Source organism: Oryx dammah, unplaced genomic scaffold (genome assembly GCF_014754425.2).
Source record: "Oryx dammah isolate SB20612 unplaced genomic scaffold, SCBI_Odam_1.1 HiC_scaffold_27, whole genome shotgun sequence".
Taxonomy (NCBI): Eukaryota; Metazoa; Chordata; class Mammalia; order Artiodactyla; family Bovidae; genus Oryx; species Oryx dammah.
Window position 1 is genome coordinate 9,152,040 of NW_024070211.1, and position 13,553 is coordinate 9,165,592.

Consider the following 13,553-nt stretch of genomic DNA (forward strand, 5'->3'; position numbering starts at 1 on the left):
TACCCTAGCAACCACTCATCTACTGTCTTTGTGGATTTGCCAGTTCTGGACACTTTATATAAATGGATTCATACAATATATGGCCTTTTGTACTTGTCCTCCTTTACTTGATATATTATTTCCAGTGTTCATCCATGTTGTAGCAGGTATCAGTACTTCATTCCTTTTTTGCTGCCTACTAATATTCCATTGTATGAATATACCACATTTTATTTGAAAAAGAAAGTGAAAATTGCTCAGTTGTGTCCAACTCTTTGCGATTCCATGGACTATATAGTCCATGGAATTCTCCAGGCCAGAATACTGGAGAATTTCCCTTCTCCAGGGGATCTTCCTGACCCAGGAATCGAACCAGGGTCTCCTGCATTGCAGACTGATTTTTTATGAATTGAGCTGTGAGGGAAGGCCATGTTTTATTTATCCATCAGCTAATGGACATTTCTTTCCACTTTTTAGCCACTTTATAATGCTGCTTTGAAGATTAATGTACAAGATTTTGTGTTGACATACATTTGGAGCTGCTGAGTCATAGGGTAAATCCATGTTTAACTGAAGTTCTTTTGTTATCCCATTTTCAACTCTTCTGAATTTGGAAAGGTTTCAGAATTTAATGGGCCAACCTTTTTATATTTTGAAGGGGATGAAAATGAGTTTTGATATTGACTGGTATCACTAGTAGGTAGATCATCCTTCTGTGTCACTGTAAAACACTGAATAATACTAGCCATAAATGGAAACTGTTTAACTGCACAGAGTTTCTCTTACCCAGTATGTGGAGACCTGGGATTTCAGGGGATCGTACAATTTCTATTGTAGATGCAGTGAATTAGGGTTTGTTGTTGTTACTAAGAAAAAACTGCAGAGGTCAGTAAAGCGCATTAGGGAAAAAGTACAATATAGCCTTTTTTTTTCCCTCCAAAGTTAAATTTCACCTCTAAGAATTGATAGAGTTTGTGGATAGAGTTTATCCCAAACTCTGAAAGTCAGTCATGTCCTACTCTTTGCAACCCCATGGACAATATAGTCCATGGAATTCTCCAGGCCAAAATACTGGAGTGCGTAGCCTATCCCTTCTCCAGGGGATCTTCCTGACCCAGAAATCGAATCATGGTCTCCTGTATTGCAGGCAGATCCTTCACCAACTGAGCTATCAGGGAAGCCCCATGGGCTCTTATAAATTCAAAGTTTCTAAATTCATAATTTATCTTCCAGGAATTGTATTCTTTCACTTTTTATTAACATAAAATGTTAATATGCCAAGTATAATAAAAGCATTAATAAAGCACTTAATATGTGTCAGACACCATTGTAAGTTAATCCTAACTGAGAACAAATTAGGTCCTGTTTTTATCCTCATTTTTAGAGGAAGGAGCTGAGGCACAAAGCTATTAAGAAATTTGCCCAAGATTACACAGCTAATACATTGCTCATTTGTTGTTCAGTTGCGTCCAACTCATTGTGACCCCATGGACTATAGCATGCCAGGCTTCCCTCTCATTGACTGTCTCTTAGAGCCTGCTCAAACCCATATCCATTGAGTTGATGTTGCCATCCAGCTATCTCATCCTCTGTTACTCCCTTCTCCTCCCATCCTTAGTCTTTCCCAGCATCAGGGTCTATTCCAATGCGTTGGCTCATGTCCAGCTTCAAACCTGAACTGTCTGATTGAGAGTCAGTGCTCTGAGCCACTTCTCTTCCTTACTCTGTGCTGCCTCTCAAGTACTATACATACATAAGATATTATTTGCTATTTTTAGTTACAGCTAATTAAAGCTTTTGTTTATACAACTAGCAATAGACTTATACTGAATTCTTGGATCCTACCATTAGAATAAATATAAATGTTTTATTTAAGTAATGGGGAAATGGGAAGAAAATCTCATGTTCCCAGCTGAGGATTGGAGTTCCCAGCTTTTGACCAAGAATTCTGTCCATCATTGTACATCATATGACTAACTTTCATTACTGGAAGAATCGGGGAATTCATTTTATGTTCATCAGGATTGAAGCTATAGTACTTTGCTGTTTTGGTTACTTAGTTTTTTTCCTACCTCACTCTTCCATCCTGTTCCAGCAGGTAAGAATATCTTTGGCAGCTTTTTAATTAAAATAATATTATTTTTAATTTTTGCAATAATCAGAAGGGTTCTAGACCTTATAGGATCAGTATTGGGAATCTCTGTTCGGTTCTAGATTTTTTCTTCTTGCTTTGGGAGAAGTAGAGTCAAATATTGAGAGTTGCTTTAAAAATATCCTTAGGAGTAAAACATGTGGAAGAATACTTGAATACTTTGTATGCATTTGGCAGTTTCAGCTGAATGGGAATGAATTACAGGGAATTAAAAGATAATGGAGAGATCTAACTGCTTCCTTCATTTTACAGCTGGCTCAAGTAACTGTGTTCATGGCCATGCAGGAGAAATACCCAAGTGAGAGGATCTCTCATGCCACCTCACCAGGTGAGTAGTCAAAGTTTTCTGTATTAAATTCTGACCATTCGTCTATTATTTTATAGCGGAAATTTTCCTAAAAGGAAATACTGAACAAACAAGCATTCACTGAAATGCTGGTACCAAAAGAACAAAAATGACATGGGGCTACATTGAATAGAAAAATAGATCTGTCTGAGAGAACAACTATTTATCTCTCATGCTACATGACTTCCAGCAAGACCACGTGATTGATTATTGAGGGGGGCATATAAAGGATTGGAACAAAACGACTTTGGAACATAGTTCCATTTGAAATCAGAAAAACACGGCATAAATTACTGTGGTCTATGTTGTCTTTGTAGTCCTGTGGGTGGGTCAGTCATCTGCTAGCCCACAGAGATTGGAATTCTTCTCGGATGCCAGCAGTCTCACTTGTGTTGTCACTAGAAACTCAGAAATTTATCTCTAGAATGGATTTGAAGGATTTTGAAAGCTCAGTTGATATCCTAAGTTATTATGTTAAAAGTATATATGTATATTTTATATATATATTAAAACATGTAAATATATATACACACTCAATAGACAACATTAAGTGAAGGGCTTCCCATGTGGCTCAGCTGGTGAAGAATCAACCTGCAATGTGGGAGACCTGGATTCCATACCTGGGTTGGGAAGATTCCCTGGAGAAGGGAAAAAGGGTACCCATTTCAGTATTCTCGCCTGGAGAATTCCATGGGCAGAGGAGCTTGGAAGGCTACAGTCATACACACTCAATAGGCAACATTTAAGTAGATATGGTACATTCAAATAGGAAGTACCATTTTAGAAAAATAACTTTTGCATTCTGGGACATTTATGAAGAAAGAATACATTTATGGAACTAATTATATGTTTTCTTTAACTTTAAAAATCTTATAGTGCCTTATAACAGACATTTTCACAGGTATGTTATTTTCTTCTAGGCATATGGCCTTGCATATAGTAAGCACTTCAAAAAAATTCAAGAGTCATTCAGCAAATGTTTATTGAACATCTGCTATGTGCTGTCTTAGGACTAAATGTACAGTTTCTTAGGACAGCTATGTATAGTGCAAGTTTTGGAATGCAGCAGTTCCTGTCAGCTCACTGTCTTTCTGTGCGTTGTTCTGTGCGGTCTCTTGTTTGATTGATCATGGCCCGCAAGCTGGTAATAGGACACGTGGCATAACACAGAACTCACACACCTCAGATAATCAGTCTCTGTAATTGTACCAAAGCACGCTTTCATTTCAGCAAATCTTTCTTTTAGAATTGATACATGGAGTGGCTGACTAGGAAGATGGTAGAAGTGAATAAAAAGATTAATAGTAGTAACAGGGAGTGGTTTCCAGGATGAGGCTCTCAGTGGATTTTCACTGTTTGAAAAAACATGACAAATTATACACTGACTGGAGAGATAATGCCATATAGACTCACCAAGAAGTCAAATTTCTTTGCTTTTGGCTAGAATTCTGTATACTCTACCTACTACAGGACAGTTAAGCATCCCTAGTCCTTCCTCATCCCCAGGCTTCCCTGGTGGCTCAGACGGGAAAGCGTCTGCCTGCAATGCGGGAGACCCGGGTTCAATTCTGGGTCGGGAAGATCCCCTGGAGAAGGAAATGGCAATCCACTCCAGCACTTTTGGCTGGAAAATCCCATGGATGGAGGAGCCTGATAGGCTACAGTCCATGGGGTTGCAAAAAGTCGGACACAACTTCACTTTCACTTTCAGAATTTTGTTTAATTAGTATAGTAACACTGGCTAATCTTATGCTGATCAGAGGCTCTAATTTTTGGCTGTGTTTTCTACTAAAGATTGTTACAGATTACTGTGTATATATAGATCCTTTCAAATCAGACAGTCCCTTAAGGCCCAAAGAATAAAAGCAGTTCTTGGGGAAAGTGAGAATATCTTCAGTAGAAAGTAAAAGTAAGGGTAGCGAAAAAAGAAGGAAAAGTAGGTTGGTTCAGAAGGTGGGAGAAGCACTAAATTCAAATATCATTTGCTTCCCACTAGATCATAGAGTGTGTAGAAACATATTTTACACACTCAGATCCTGACACTTCAAATGGATAAGTAGCTGCCATTACCTGTTTGTTTACATGGATCATCTCAGATAAAGTTTAGAAAAATTACATTTATGGAACTAACTAACAGACATTTTGACACATATGTTATTTTCTTCTAGGCATATGGCCTTGCATATAGTAAGCACTTTGAAAAAATTCAAGAGTCATTCAGCAAGTATTTATTGAACATCTGCTATGCACTGTCTTAGGACTAAATGTACAGTTTCTTGGGGAAACTGTAGTGATTTAAAAAAAATAATTTGAATTTAACTCTTTGCTAATATGTTCATAAATCAAGTATTTATTGAACAATTCCTATCTACCAGGCCTCAAACAGCAAGCTGACAAAGTCAGATAAATTTCATCAGTCTTGTTTCATCTTCAGTTCAGTTCAGTTCAGTTCAGTCGCTCAGTTGTGTCTGACTCTTTGCGACCCCATGAATTGCAGCACGCCAGGCCTCCCTGTCCATCACCAACTCCCGGAGTTCACCCAAACTCACATCCATCGAGTCGGTGATGCCATCCAGCCATCTCATCCTCTGTTGTCCCCTTTTTCTCCTGCCCCCAATCCCTCCCAGCATCAGAGTCTTTTCCAATGAGTCAGCTCTTCACATGAGGTGGCCAAAGTACTGGAGTTTCAGCTTTAGCATCATTCCTTCCAAAGAACACCCAGGGCTAATCTTCTTTAGAATGGACTGGTTGGATCTCCTTGCAGTCCAAGGGACTCTCAAGAGTCTTCTCCAACACCACAGTTCAAAAGCATCAATTCTTTGGCACTCAGCCTTCTTCACAGTCCAACTCTCACATCCATACGTGACCACTGGAAAAACCATAGCCTTGACTAGACGGACCTTTGTTTCCTCTTATCTGCTCAGAAATTTCAGTAGTTCCTCTGCATTGCCCCCCAGAACCCTTCAGATTAACTTGTAAGACTTGGCTTGATATAGATTCACTCTGCCCAGAAGGATACCCTGATTCATTCCCAAGTGGTGATTTTCAAAGGACACTGGATTGCATGTTACCCTGTAGAGCATTTAGAAACATATGGGGATATTTTCAGGTTTCACAGTGATGGTGGGATGGAGTGAGCTCTGTTACTGGCATTTAGGGAATGGGGAAGGACTAGGGATGCTTAACCATCCTGTAGTAGGTAGAGTATACATTGAAGAATTGTCAGACCCAGAATGCCAAGAGCACCTGTTGAGAAACCCTGCAAGAGGGAAAAATGTGGGTATTGGAATCAGAATAACATGGGTTCAAATCTCAGCTGTATCCTCTGTAAAATAGGGGTTAAAATACTTTTCACTAAGTAGGTAGATGAGACCATGTCTGTAAAGTGCTGTGGCTTCTAGATTTCAAAGAATGGAGCCACTGTTAACTGTCTCAGTACTCCTGGATCCTTGGTAGGTCTTTTTTTTGTGTCTTTGAACATTCTCATCTCTTATGCTACTTCCATTTAGATTTAACTAATTCAGGGACTTCCCTGGTGGTTCATTGGTTGAGAATCTGCCTTACAATGCAGGGAACATGGGTTCGATCCCTAGTTTGGGAATTAAGATTCCACATGCCTTGGGGCAGCTGAACCTGTGTGCCACAGCTGCTGAGCCTGAGTGTCTAGAGCCCGTGCTCTGAGATAAGAGAACCCACTGCAAGGAGAAGCCCAGTAGCACAACTAGAGAGTAGCCCCTACTCGCCACAACTAGCGAAAGCCCACCTGCAGCAATGAAGAGTCCCTGTGCCACAACAGAGACCCAGTGCAGCCGTGAATGAATGGATGAATGCCTAGTTTTAAAAAAAATCATTAAAAAAAAGTAAAGTTAACTAATTCAGAGTAGCTGAAATAGGCACAGGAGGAAGAAAAGGGTGAGGTATGGCTATTCTCTCACAGGTTTAAGTGATTAAAAAAAAAAGTTTTGTGGAATTACACGAGCTGATTTACATTAACAGTGGGAAATGCTGGTTGTTTCAGGTTCCAGCATGATTCAGAAGGGCAGTTCCCTGGGCACTGAATGGCAGACCCCAGTTATCTCAGAGGCCTTTCGGAGCCGCTTCAGTCGTTGTTCAAGTGTAGCCGATAGTGGGGACACAGCCATTGGCACATCGTGCTCAGACATCGCAGAGGGTAAGTTTGAATTAATGATTTGATTACCAAAATATGTTGTCGTTTTCAAATTGTGTTTCAGGTGTATTGTCATTTCCAGAATATTCATGAGTCAATTTACTCAGAGTCTGCTTGATTCTTCCTATGCTATGCTCGTCACAACTAGTCCCTTCCTCTCAACTTCTGCTGTTTGTCCTGCCTGAACAATTTCCTAATAGGTTTCTTGGCATCAGGTCTTTCCCTCTCCTGCCAGATTAATCTTAAATCCTGATTTCATAGTTTCCCTTTCCTGCAAATCCTCAACTATTTCTGTTACTTGGAGGATAAAGGTCAGAGTCTTCAATTCTATGATCTGTCCCTGTCCCATTCACACTTTTTAAAAAAAATTTTTTGTTTATTTATTTTTGGCTGTGCTGGGTCTTCGTTGCTGCATGGGCTTTTTTCTAGCTGTGGAGAGCAGGACTTACTCTCTAGTTGCGATACACTGGCTTCTCATTGCAGTATCTTCCCTTGTTGGAGAGCATGGGCCCTAGGGTGTGCCAGCTTCAGTAGTTGCAGCATGTGGGCTCAGTAGCTGTGGCTCCAGGGCTCTAGAGCACAAGCTCAGTAGTTGTGGGCACATGGGCTTAGTTGCTCAGTGGCATGTGGAATCTTCCTGGACCAGGGATTGAATCCTTGTCTCCTGCATTGGCAGGTGGATTCTTTACCACTGAGCCACCAGGGAAGCCCCAGACATATTTCTTACTGTCCTCAGGTATGTTGTCTTAACTATGCTATGAAAGCACAGGAAGCACAGAACTATTTTTTTTTATTTGATACCTGAGCTCTTTCCTTCTTTAATCTGGACTCATTTGTGCTATTCTCATCTTCTCTTGCCCCTCTCAGCTATGTTGATCTTATTTTTCATGACTTAGTGAAGTGTCTTGACCAAACTTTTCACATCTCTTTCTCCCATTACTGATCTTCCTTTTTGCAATCTTATACTTTATTTTTTCTGCCACTTGTTTTTGCATTTAAGTAATAGCTATTAGGCTGGTTTGTAAATAATATATCCCAATAAAAAATTAAAAAGAAAAAACAGCAAAAACCTGTAAGGTTGTACTTTACAAGAGTTTGTTTGTTTGTTTGTTTTTCCTTTTCATTTAGATGGTGGGTTCCTAGGAGGATAGAAAATCTAGTGATAATAATTAACTACTGTTTATCAAATACTTTATGATGAATACTACGCTAATTTTTTTTCATTAATACCATTAAGAACTCTATGCATTTTTTTTTTAAGCGCTGGTCTTAGTTTTGGCACTTGAGACCTTTAGTTGTGACATATGAGATCTAGTTCCTTGACCAGAGAACAAACCCTGGCCCCCTGCAATGGGAGGATGGAGTCTTAATCACTGAATCAACAAGGAGTCCCAAGAGATATTTTATTTCCAATGTACAAATGAGAAAGCTGAATTTCAAAGTGATTAAGTGAGCTGATTAAAGTCAGAATGAATTACTTTGGTACTTTATCAGATGTCACACCCACTTGGATGGCTATAATCAAAAAGATAGTAAGTGTTGGTGGGAATGTAGGGAAACTGGAGCCTGTCTATTGCTGGTGGGAATGTAAAATGTTGCCGCTGCTTTGGAAAGCTGTTTGGCAGGTCCTTAAAAGATTAAACATAGAGTTGCATCATGGCCTAGCAAATCTACTCCTGGGGTGTATATACTCAAGAGAAGATGAAAACATACATCCACACAGCAACTTGTACACAAATATTCATAGCAGCGTTGGTTAATAATAACCAAAAAATGGAAACAACCCTAAGTATCAGTTAACAAATAGATGAAAAAAATGTTGTATATCCATATTATGGAATACTGTGGAGCAATAACGGAGAAGGCAATGGCACCCTACTCCAGTACTGTTGCCTGGAAAGCCCCATGGACGGAGGAGCCTGGTAGGCTGCAGTCCATGGGGTCGCTAAAACTTGGCACGACTGAGCGAATTCACTTTCGCTTTTCACTTTCATGCATTGGAGAAGGCAATGGCACCCCACTCCAGTATTCTTGCCTGGAGAATCCCAGAGACAGAGGAGCCTAGTGGGCTGCCGTCTGTGGGGTCTCACAGAATCGGACACAACTGAAGCGACTTAGCAGTAGCAGTGGAGCAATAAAAAGGAGTGAAGTATGAATACACTCCACAAACTGGATGAACTTTAAAAAATCCATGCTGAGTGAAAAAAGCTAGACACAAAAGACCACATATTATATGATTCCATTTGTAAGTGTCCAAAATAGGCCAATTTATATAGAGACAGAAAGGAGATTTAGTGGTTGCCTAAGGCTATGAAGTTAGAGTAAATGCAGCATGACCGCTAGAGGGTAAAAAGGTTTCTTTGGGGATGATGAAAATGTCCTAAACTTGATTGTAGTGATGGTCACATAATTCTGTGAATATACTAAAAAAACATTGAATTGTGTGTTTCAAGTGGGTGAAAATTGTATGGTATGTGAACTATATCTCAGTAAAGCTGTTTTGTTTTGTTTTTTTAAGAAAAAATGTTTGGGAAAAAATCTATTTTGAAGAATAAAATACTAGTACTGACTCCTGGGCACCTGGCATTTGATTTGATAGCTATGTGTATATGGGCACAGTGTTAGTAAATATTGAGTAAATGGAATAATAGATTTTAATAGACAGAACTTTAAAAATCACTTAATCCAGTTCATTTTTGCAAATGATTAACAAAAATTCCACACAGGGTTAAGTAGCTTGCCTAATGTCACACAGCTAATTATCAGATTCAGGTCTCCCACCTGTAGTATTCTTTCTATCACTTGTGTAATCAAAAGTGTTACTGTCAATGTACTTAGGACTTGTTAAGGTTTTGTCTACATGGGCAGTCATAGGATCTTTTTCATTTTGACTAAATAATTGAGCTTTTAAAAATCAGACAGTTTTCTAGATTTTTCCCCCTGTTGAATTGACTGGCTGTATTTCATCCAGTCAAATTGTTACACAGATTGTGTGTAACTCTGCATGCTTTTTATATCTTTGGGGAAATATATATTTATATTTCCTTCCCAGTACATTTTAATTTTTAATTTTTTTGACTGAGTGTGTGGCTTGTTACCACAACTTATCTCAGTTACCCTACCAGAGATCAAACTTGGGTCCCCAGAGGTGAAAGCTCAGGCTCTTTACCGCTGGACCACCAGGGAATTGCCAGTCATGTGTTCTTTTTTAAAATTATAGTAGTCTTGACATGGTGGCCAAAGCCATTGGTCTAGAAGTTTCTTTTAAAAGGATCTAAGGTTTCTTTTCTGCCATGTTATATACTGTGGTCTTAATTTTGTTTTTTGCTCAATTTGTTCATGACTGTGTCTTGGTTTATTTGGAGCCCAGTTGACCAGAACATTTGTGACTGGTAAAAAATATACTTCATTAGGTGTTCTTTTTTTCTATTTAAAAATTTATTTATTTTATAATGGAGTGCAGCTGATTTACAATGTTGTGTTAATTTCAGGTGTATGACAAAGTAATTCGGTTATATATACACATATATCTATTTTTTTTCATATTCATTTCCCATTTAGATTATTATAAAATATTGAGTAGAGATCCCTGTGCTATACAGTAGGTCCTGTTGATTACAATAGTATATTAATCCCCAAATCTTAATTTTTCCCTCCCCTTCACCTTTCCCATTTGGTAACCATAAATTCATTCTCTAAGTCTGTGAGTCTATTTTCTGTTTGTAAATAAGTTTATTTGTATCATTTTTCTAGGCTCCACATATAAGTGATATCATATGATATTTGTCTTTGTCTAACTTAGTATGATAATCTCTAGGTCCATTCATGTTACTGCAAATGGCATTATTTCATTTTTCTTTCTTTTCTTTTTTATGGTTAAGTAATATTCCATTGAATATATGTACCACATCTTTATTCGTTCATCTGCTGATGGACATTTAGGGTTTTTTGTTTCATTTTGCTTTTCCTGGTTGTTCTGTGCAACTTGTGGGATCTTAGTTCCCCAGCTGAGGACTGAACCCAGGCCTCTGCAGTGAAAGCCTAGAGTCCTAACCATTGAACTGCCAGGGAATTCCCCATTTAGGTTTTTGATTCTACCCTTCACTAAGGTGTTTTACCTTGAAGATTCTCAAGGGACAAGATAGAGGTAGATACTTGACAGCTCAGAAGTCTTTCAGTTTTTTGATAAAGACTGAAATCATCACTGGCTTATTTCAGACTACTGTACTTCATAAACCAGTAAGGGATATAGGAGAAGTGACCAAAATTTAGCAATAGCTAAGTCTACCCCTTACCAAGAAAGGATGGTTGCTAAAAAGAATGAATTGCTTTTGGTGGGGGGTGGGGGTTGAGGGGCAGGGAGTATGTTTGAGGAAAGGAGAGATTTAGAGATATATCCTTGAAGTGGCAAAAACCCAATGATTTGGTGAATTGTTCAGTTCAGCCGCTCAGTCGTGTCTGACTCTTTGCAACCCCATGAATCGCAGCACTCCAGGCCTCCCTGTCCATCACCAACTCCCGGAGTTCACTCAAACTCATGTCCATCGAGTCGGTAATGCCATCCAGCCATCTAATCCTCTGTAGTCCCCTTCTGCTCCTGCCCCCAATCCCTCCCAGCATCAGGGTCTTTTCCAGTGAGTCAACTCTTCGCATGAGGTGGACAAAGTATTGAAGTTTCAGCTTCAGCATCAGTCCTTCCAATGAACACCCAGGGCTGATCTCCTTCAGAATGGACCAGTTCGATCTCCTTGCAGTCCAAGGGACTCTCAAGAGTCTTCTCCAGCACCACAGTTCAAAAGCATCAATTCTTCGGTGCTCAGCTTTCTTCACAGTCCAACTCTTGCATCCATACATGACCACTGGAAAAAACATAGCCTTGACTAGACAGACCTTTGTTGGCAAAGTAATGTCTCTGCTTTTCAATATGCTATCTAGGTTGGTCATAACTTTCCTCCCAAGGAGTAAGGGTCTCTTAATTTCATGGCTGCAATCACCATCTGCAGTGATTTTGGAGCCCCCCAAAATAAAGTCTGACACTGTTTCTACTGTTTCCCCATCTATTTCCCATGAAGTGATGGGACCAGATGCCATGATCTTAGTTTTCTGAATGTTGAGCTTTAAGCCAACTTTTTCACTCTCCTCTTTCACTTTCATCAAGAGGCTTTTTAGTTCCTCTTCACTTTCTGCCATAAGGGTGGTGTCATCTGCATATCTGAGGTTATTGATATTTCTCCTGGCAATCTTGATTCCAGCTTGTGTTTCTTCCAGCCCAGTGTTTCTCATGATGTACTCTGCATATAAGTTAAATAGGCAGAGTGACAAAATATAGCCTTGAAGTACTCCTTTTCCGATTTGGATCCAGTCTGTTGTTCCATGTACAGTTCTAACTGCTGCTTCCTGACTTGCATACAGGTTTCTCAAGAGGCAGGTCAGGTGTTCTGGTATTCCCATCTCTTTCAGAATTTTCCACAGTTGATTGTGATCCACACAGTCAAAGGCTTTGGCATAGTCAATAAAGCAGAAATAGATGTTTTCCTGGAACTCTCTTGCTTTATTGATGACCCAGTGGATGTTGGCAATTTGATCTCTGGTTCCTTTGCCTTTTCCAAAAGCAGCTTGAACATCTGGAAGTTCACAGTTCACGTGTTGCTGAAGCCTGGCTTGGAGAATTTTGAGCATCAGTTTACTAGTGTGGGAGATGAGTGCAGTTGTGCAGCAGTTTGAGCATTCTTTGGCATTGCCTTTCTTTGGGATTGGAATGGAAATTGACCATTTCCAGTCCTGTGGCCACTGCTGAGTTTTCCAAATTAGCTGGCATATTGAGTGCAGCACTTTCACAGCATCATCTTTTAGGATTTGAAATAGCTCAACTGGAACCCCATCAATTCCACTAGCTTTGTTCGTAGTCATGCTTTCTAAGGCCCACTTGACTTCACATTCCAGGATGTCTGGCTCTAGGTGAGTGATCACACCATCGTGATTAACTGGGTCATGAAGATCTTTCTTTGTACAGTTCTTCTGTGTATTCTTGCCACCTCTTCTTAATATCTTTTGCTTCTGTTAGGTCCATACTATTTCTGTCCTTTATCGAGCCCATCCTTGCATGAAATGTTCCCTTGGTATCTCTAATTTTTTTGAAGAGGTCTCTAGTCTTTCCCATTCTGTTGTTTTTCTCTATTTCCTTGCATTGATTGCTGAGGAAGGCTTTCTTATCTCTCCCTGCTATTCCTTGGAACTCTGTTTTCAAATGGGTATATCTTTCCTTTTCTCCTTTGCTTTTTGCTTCTGTTCTTTTCACAGGTATTTGTAAGGCCTCCTCAGACAGCCATTTTGCTTTTTTGGATTTCTCTTCCATGGGGATGGTCTTGATCCCTGTCTCCTATACAATGTCATGAACTTCCATCCATAGTTCGTCAGGCACTCTATCTATCAGATCTAGACCCGTAAATCTATTTCTCACTTCTACTGTATAATCATAAGGGATTTGATTTAGGTCATAGCTGAATGGTAATGGTGTTCCCTACTTTCTTCAATCTAAGTCTGAATTTGGCAATAAGGAGTTCATGATCTGAGCCACAGTCAGCTCCCAGTCTTATTTTTGCTGACTGTATAGAGCTTCTCCATCTTTGACTGCAAAGAATATAATCAATCTGATTTCTGTATTGACAGTCTGGTGATGTCCATGTGTAGAGTGTTCTTTTGTGTTGTTGGAAGAGGGTGTTTGCTATGACCAGTGCATTCTCTTGGCAAAACTCTATTAGCCTTTGCCCTACTTCATTCCATACTCCAAGGCCAAATTTGCCCATTACTCCAGGTGTTTCTCGACTTCCTACTTTTGCATTCCAGTCCCCTACAATGAAAAGGACATCTTTTGTGGGTGTTAGTTCTAAAAGGTCTTGTAGGTCTTC

General features: G+C 39.6%; 1 protein-coding gene across 1 annotated transcript in view; it reads left to right on the plus strand.

Annotated features, from left to right (window-relative positions):
- CEP85 (centrosomal protein 85) overlaps positions 1–13,553 on the plus strand; it is a 43,997-nt gene that overhangs the window by 3,801 nt on the left and 26,643 nt on the right. Inside the window, exons 2-3 of the mRNA XM_040229594.1 lie at positions 2,384–2,459; positions 6,496–6,648. Of these exons, the coding sequence (XP_040085528.1) occupies positions 2,405–2,459; positions 6,496–6,648 (208 nt within the window). The 5' untranslated portion in view covers positions 2,384–2,404. The remainder of the gene's footprint in view (positions 1–2,383; positions 2,460–6,495; positions 6,649–13,553) is intronic.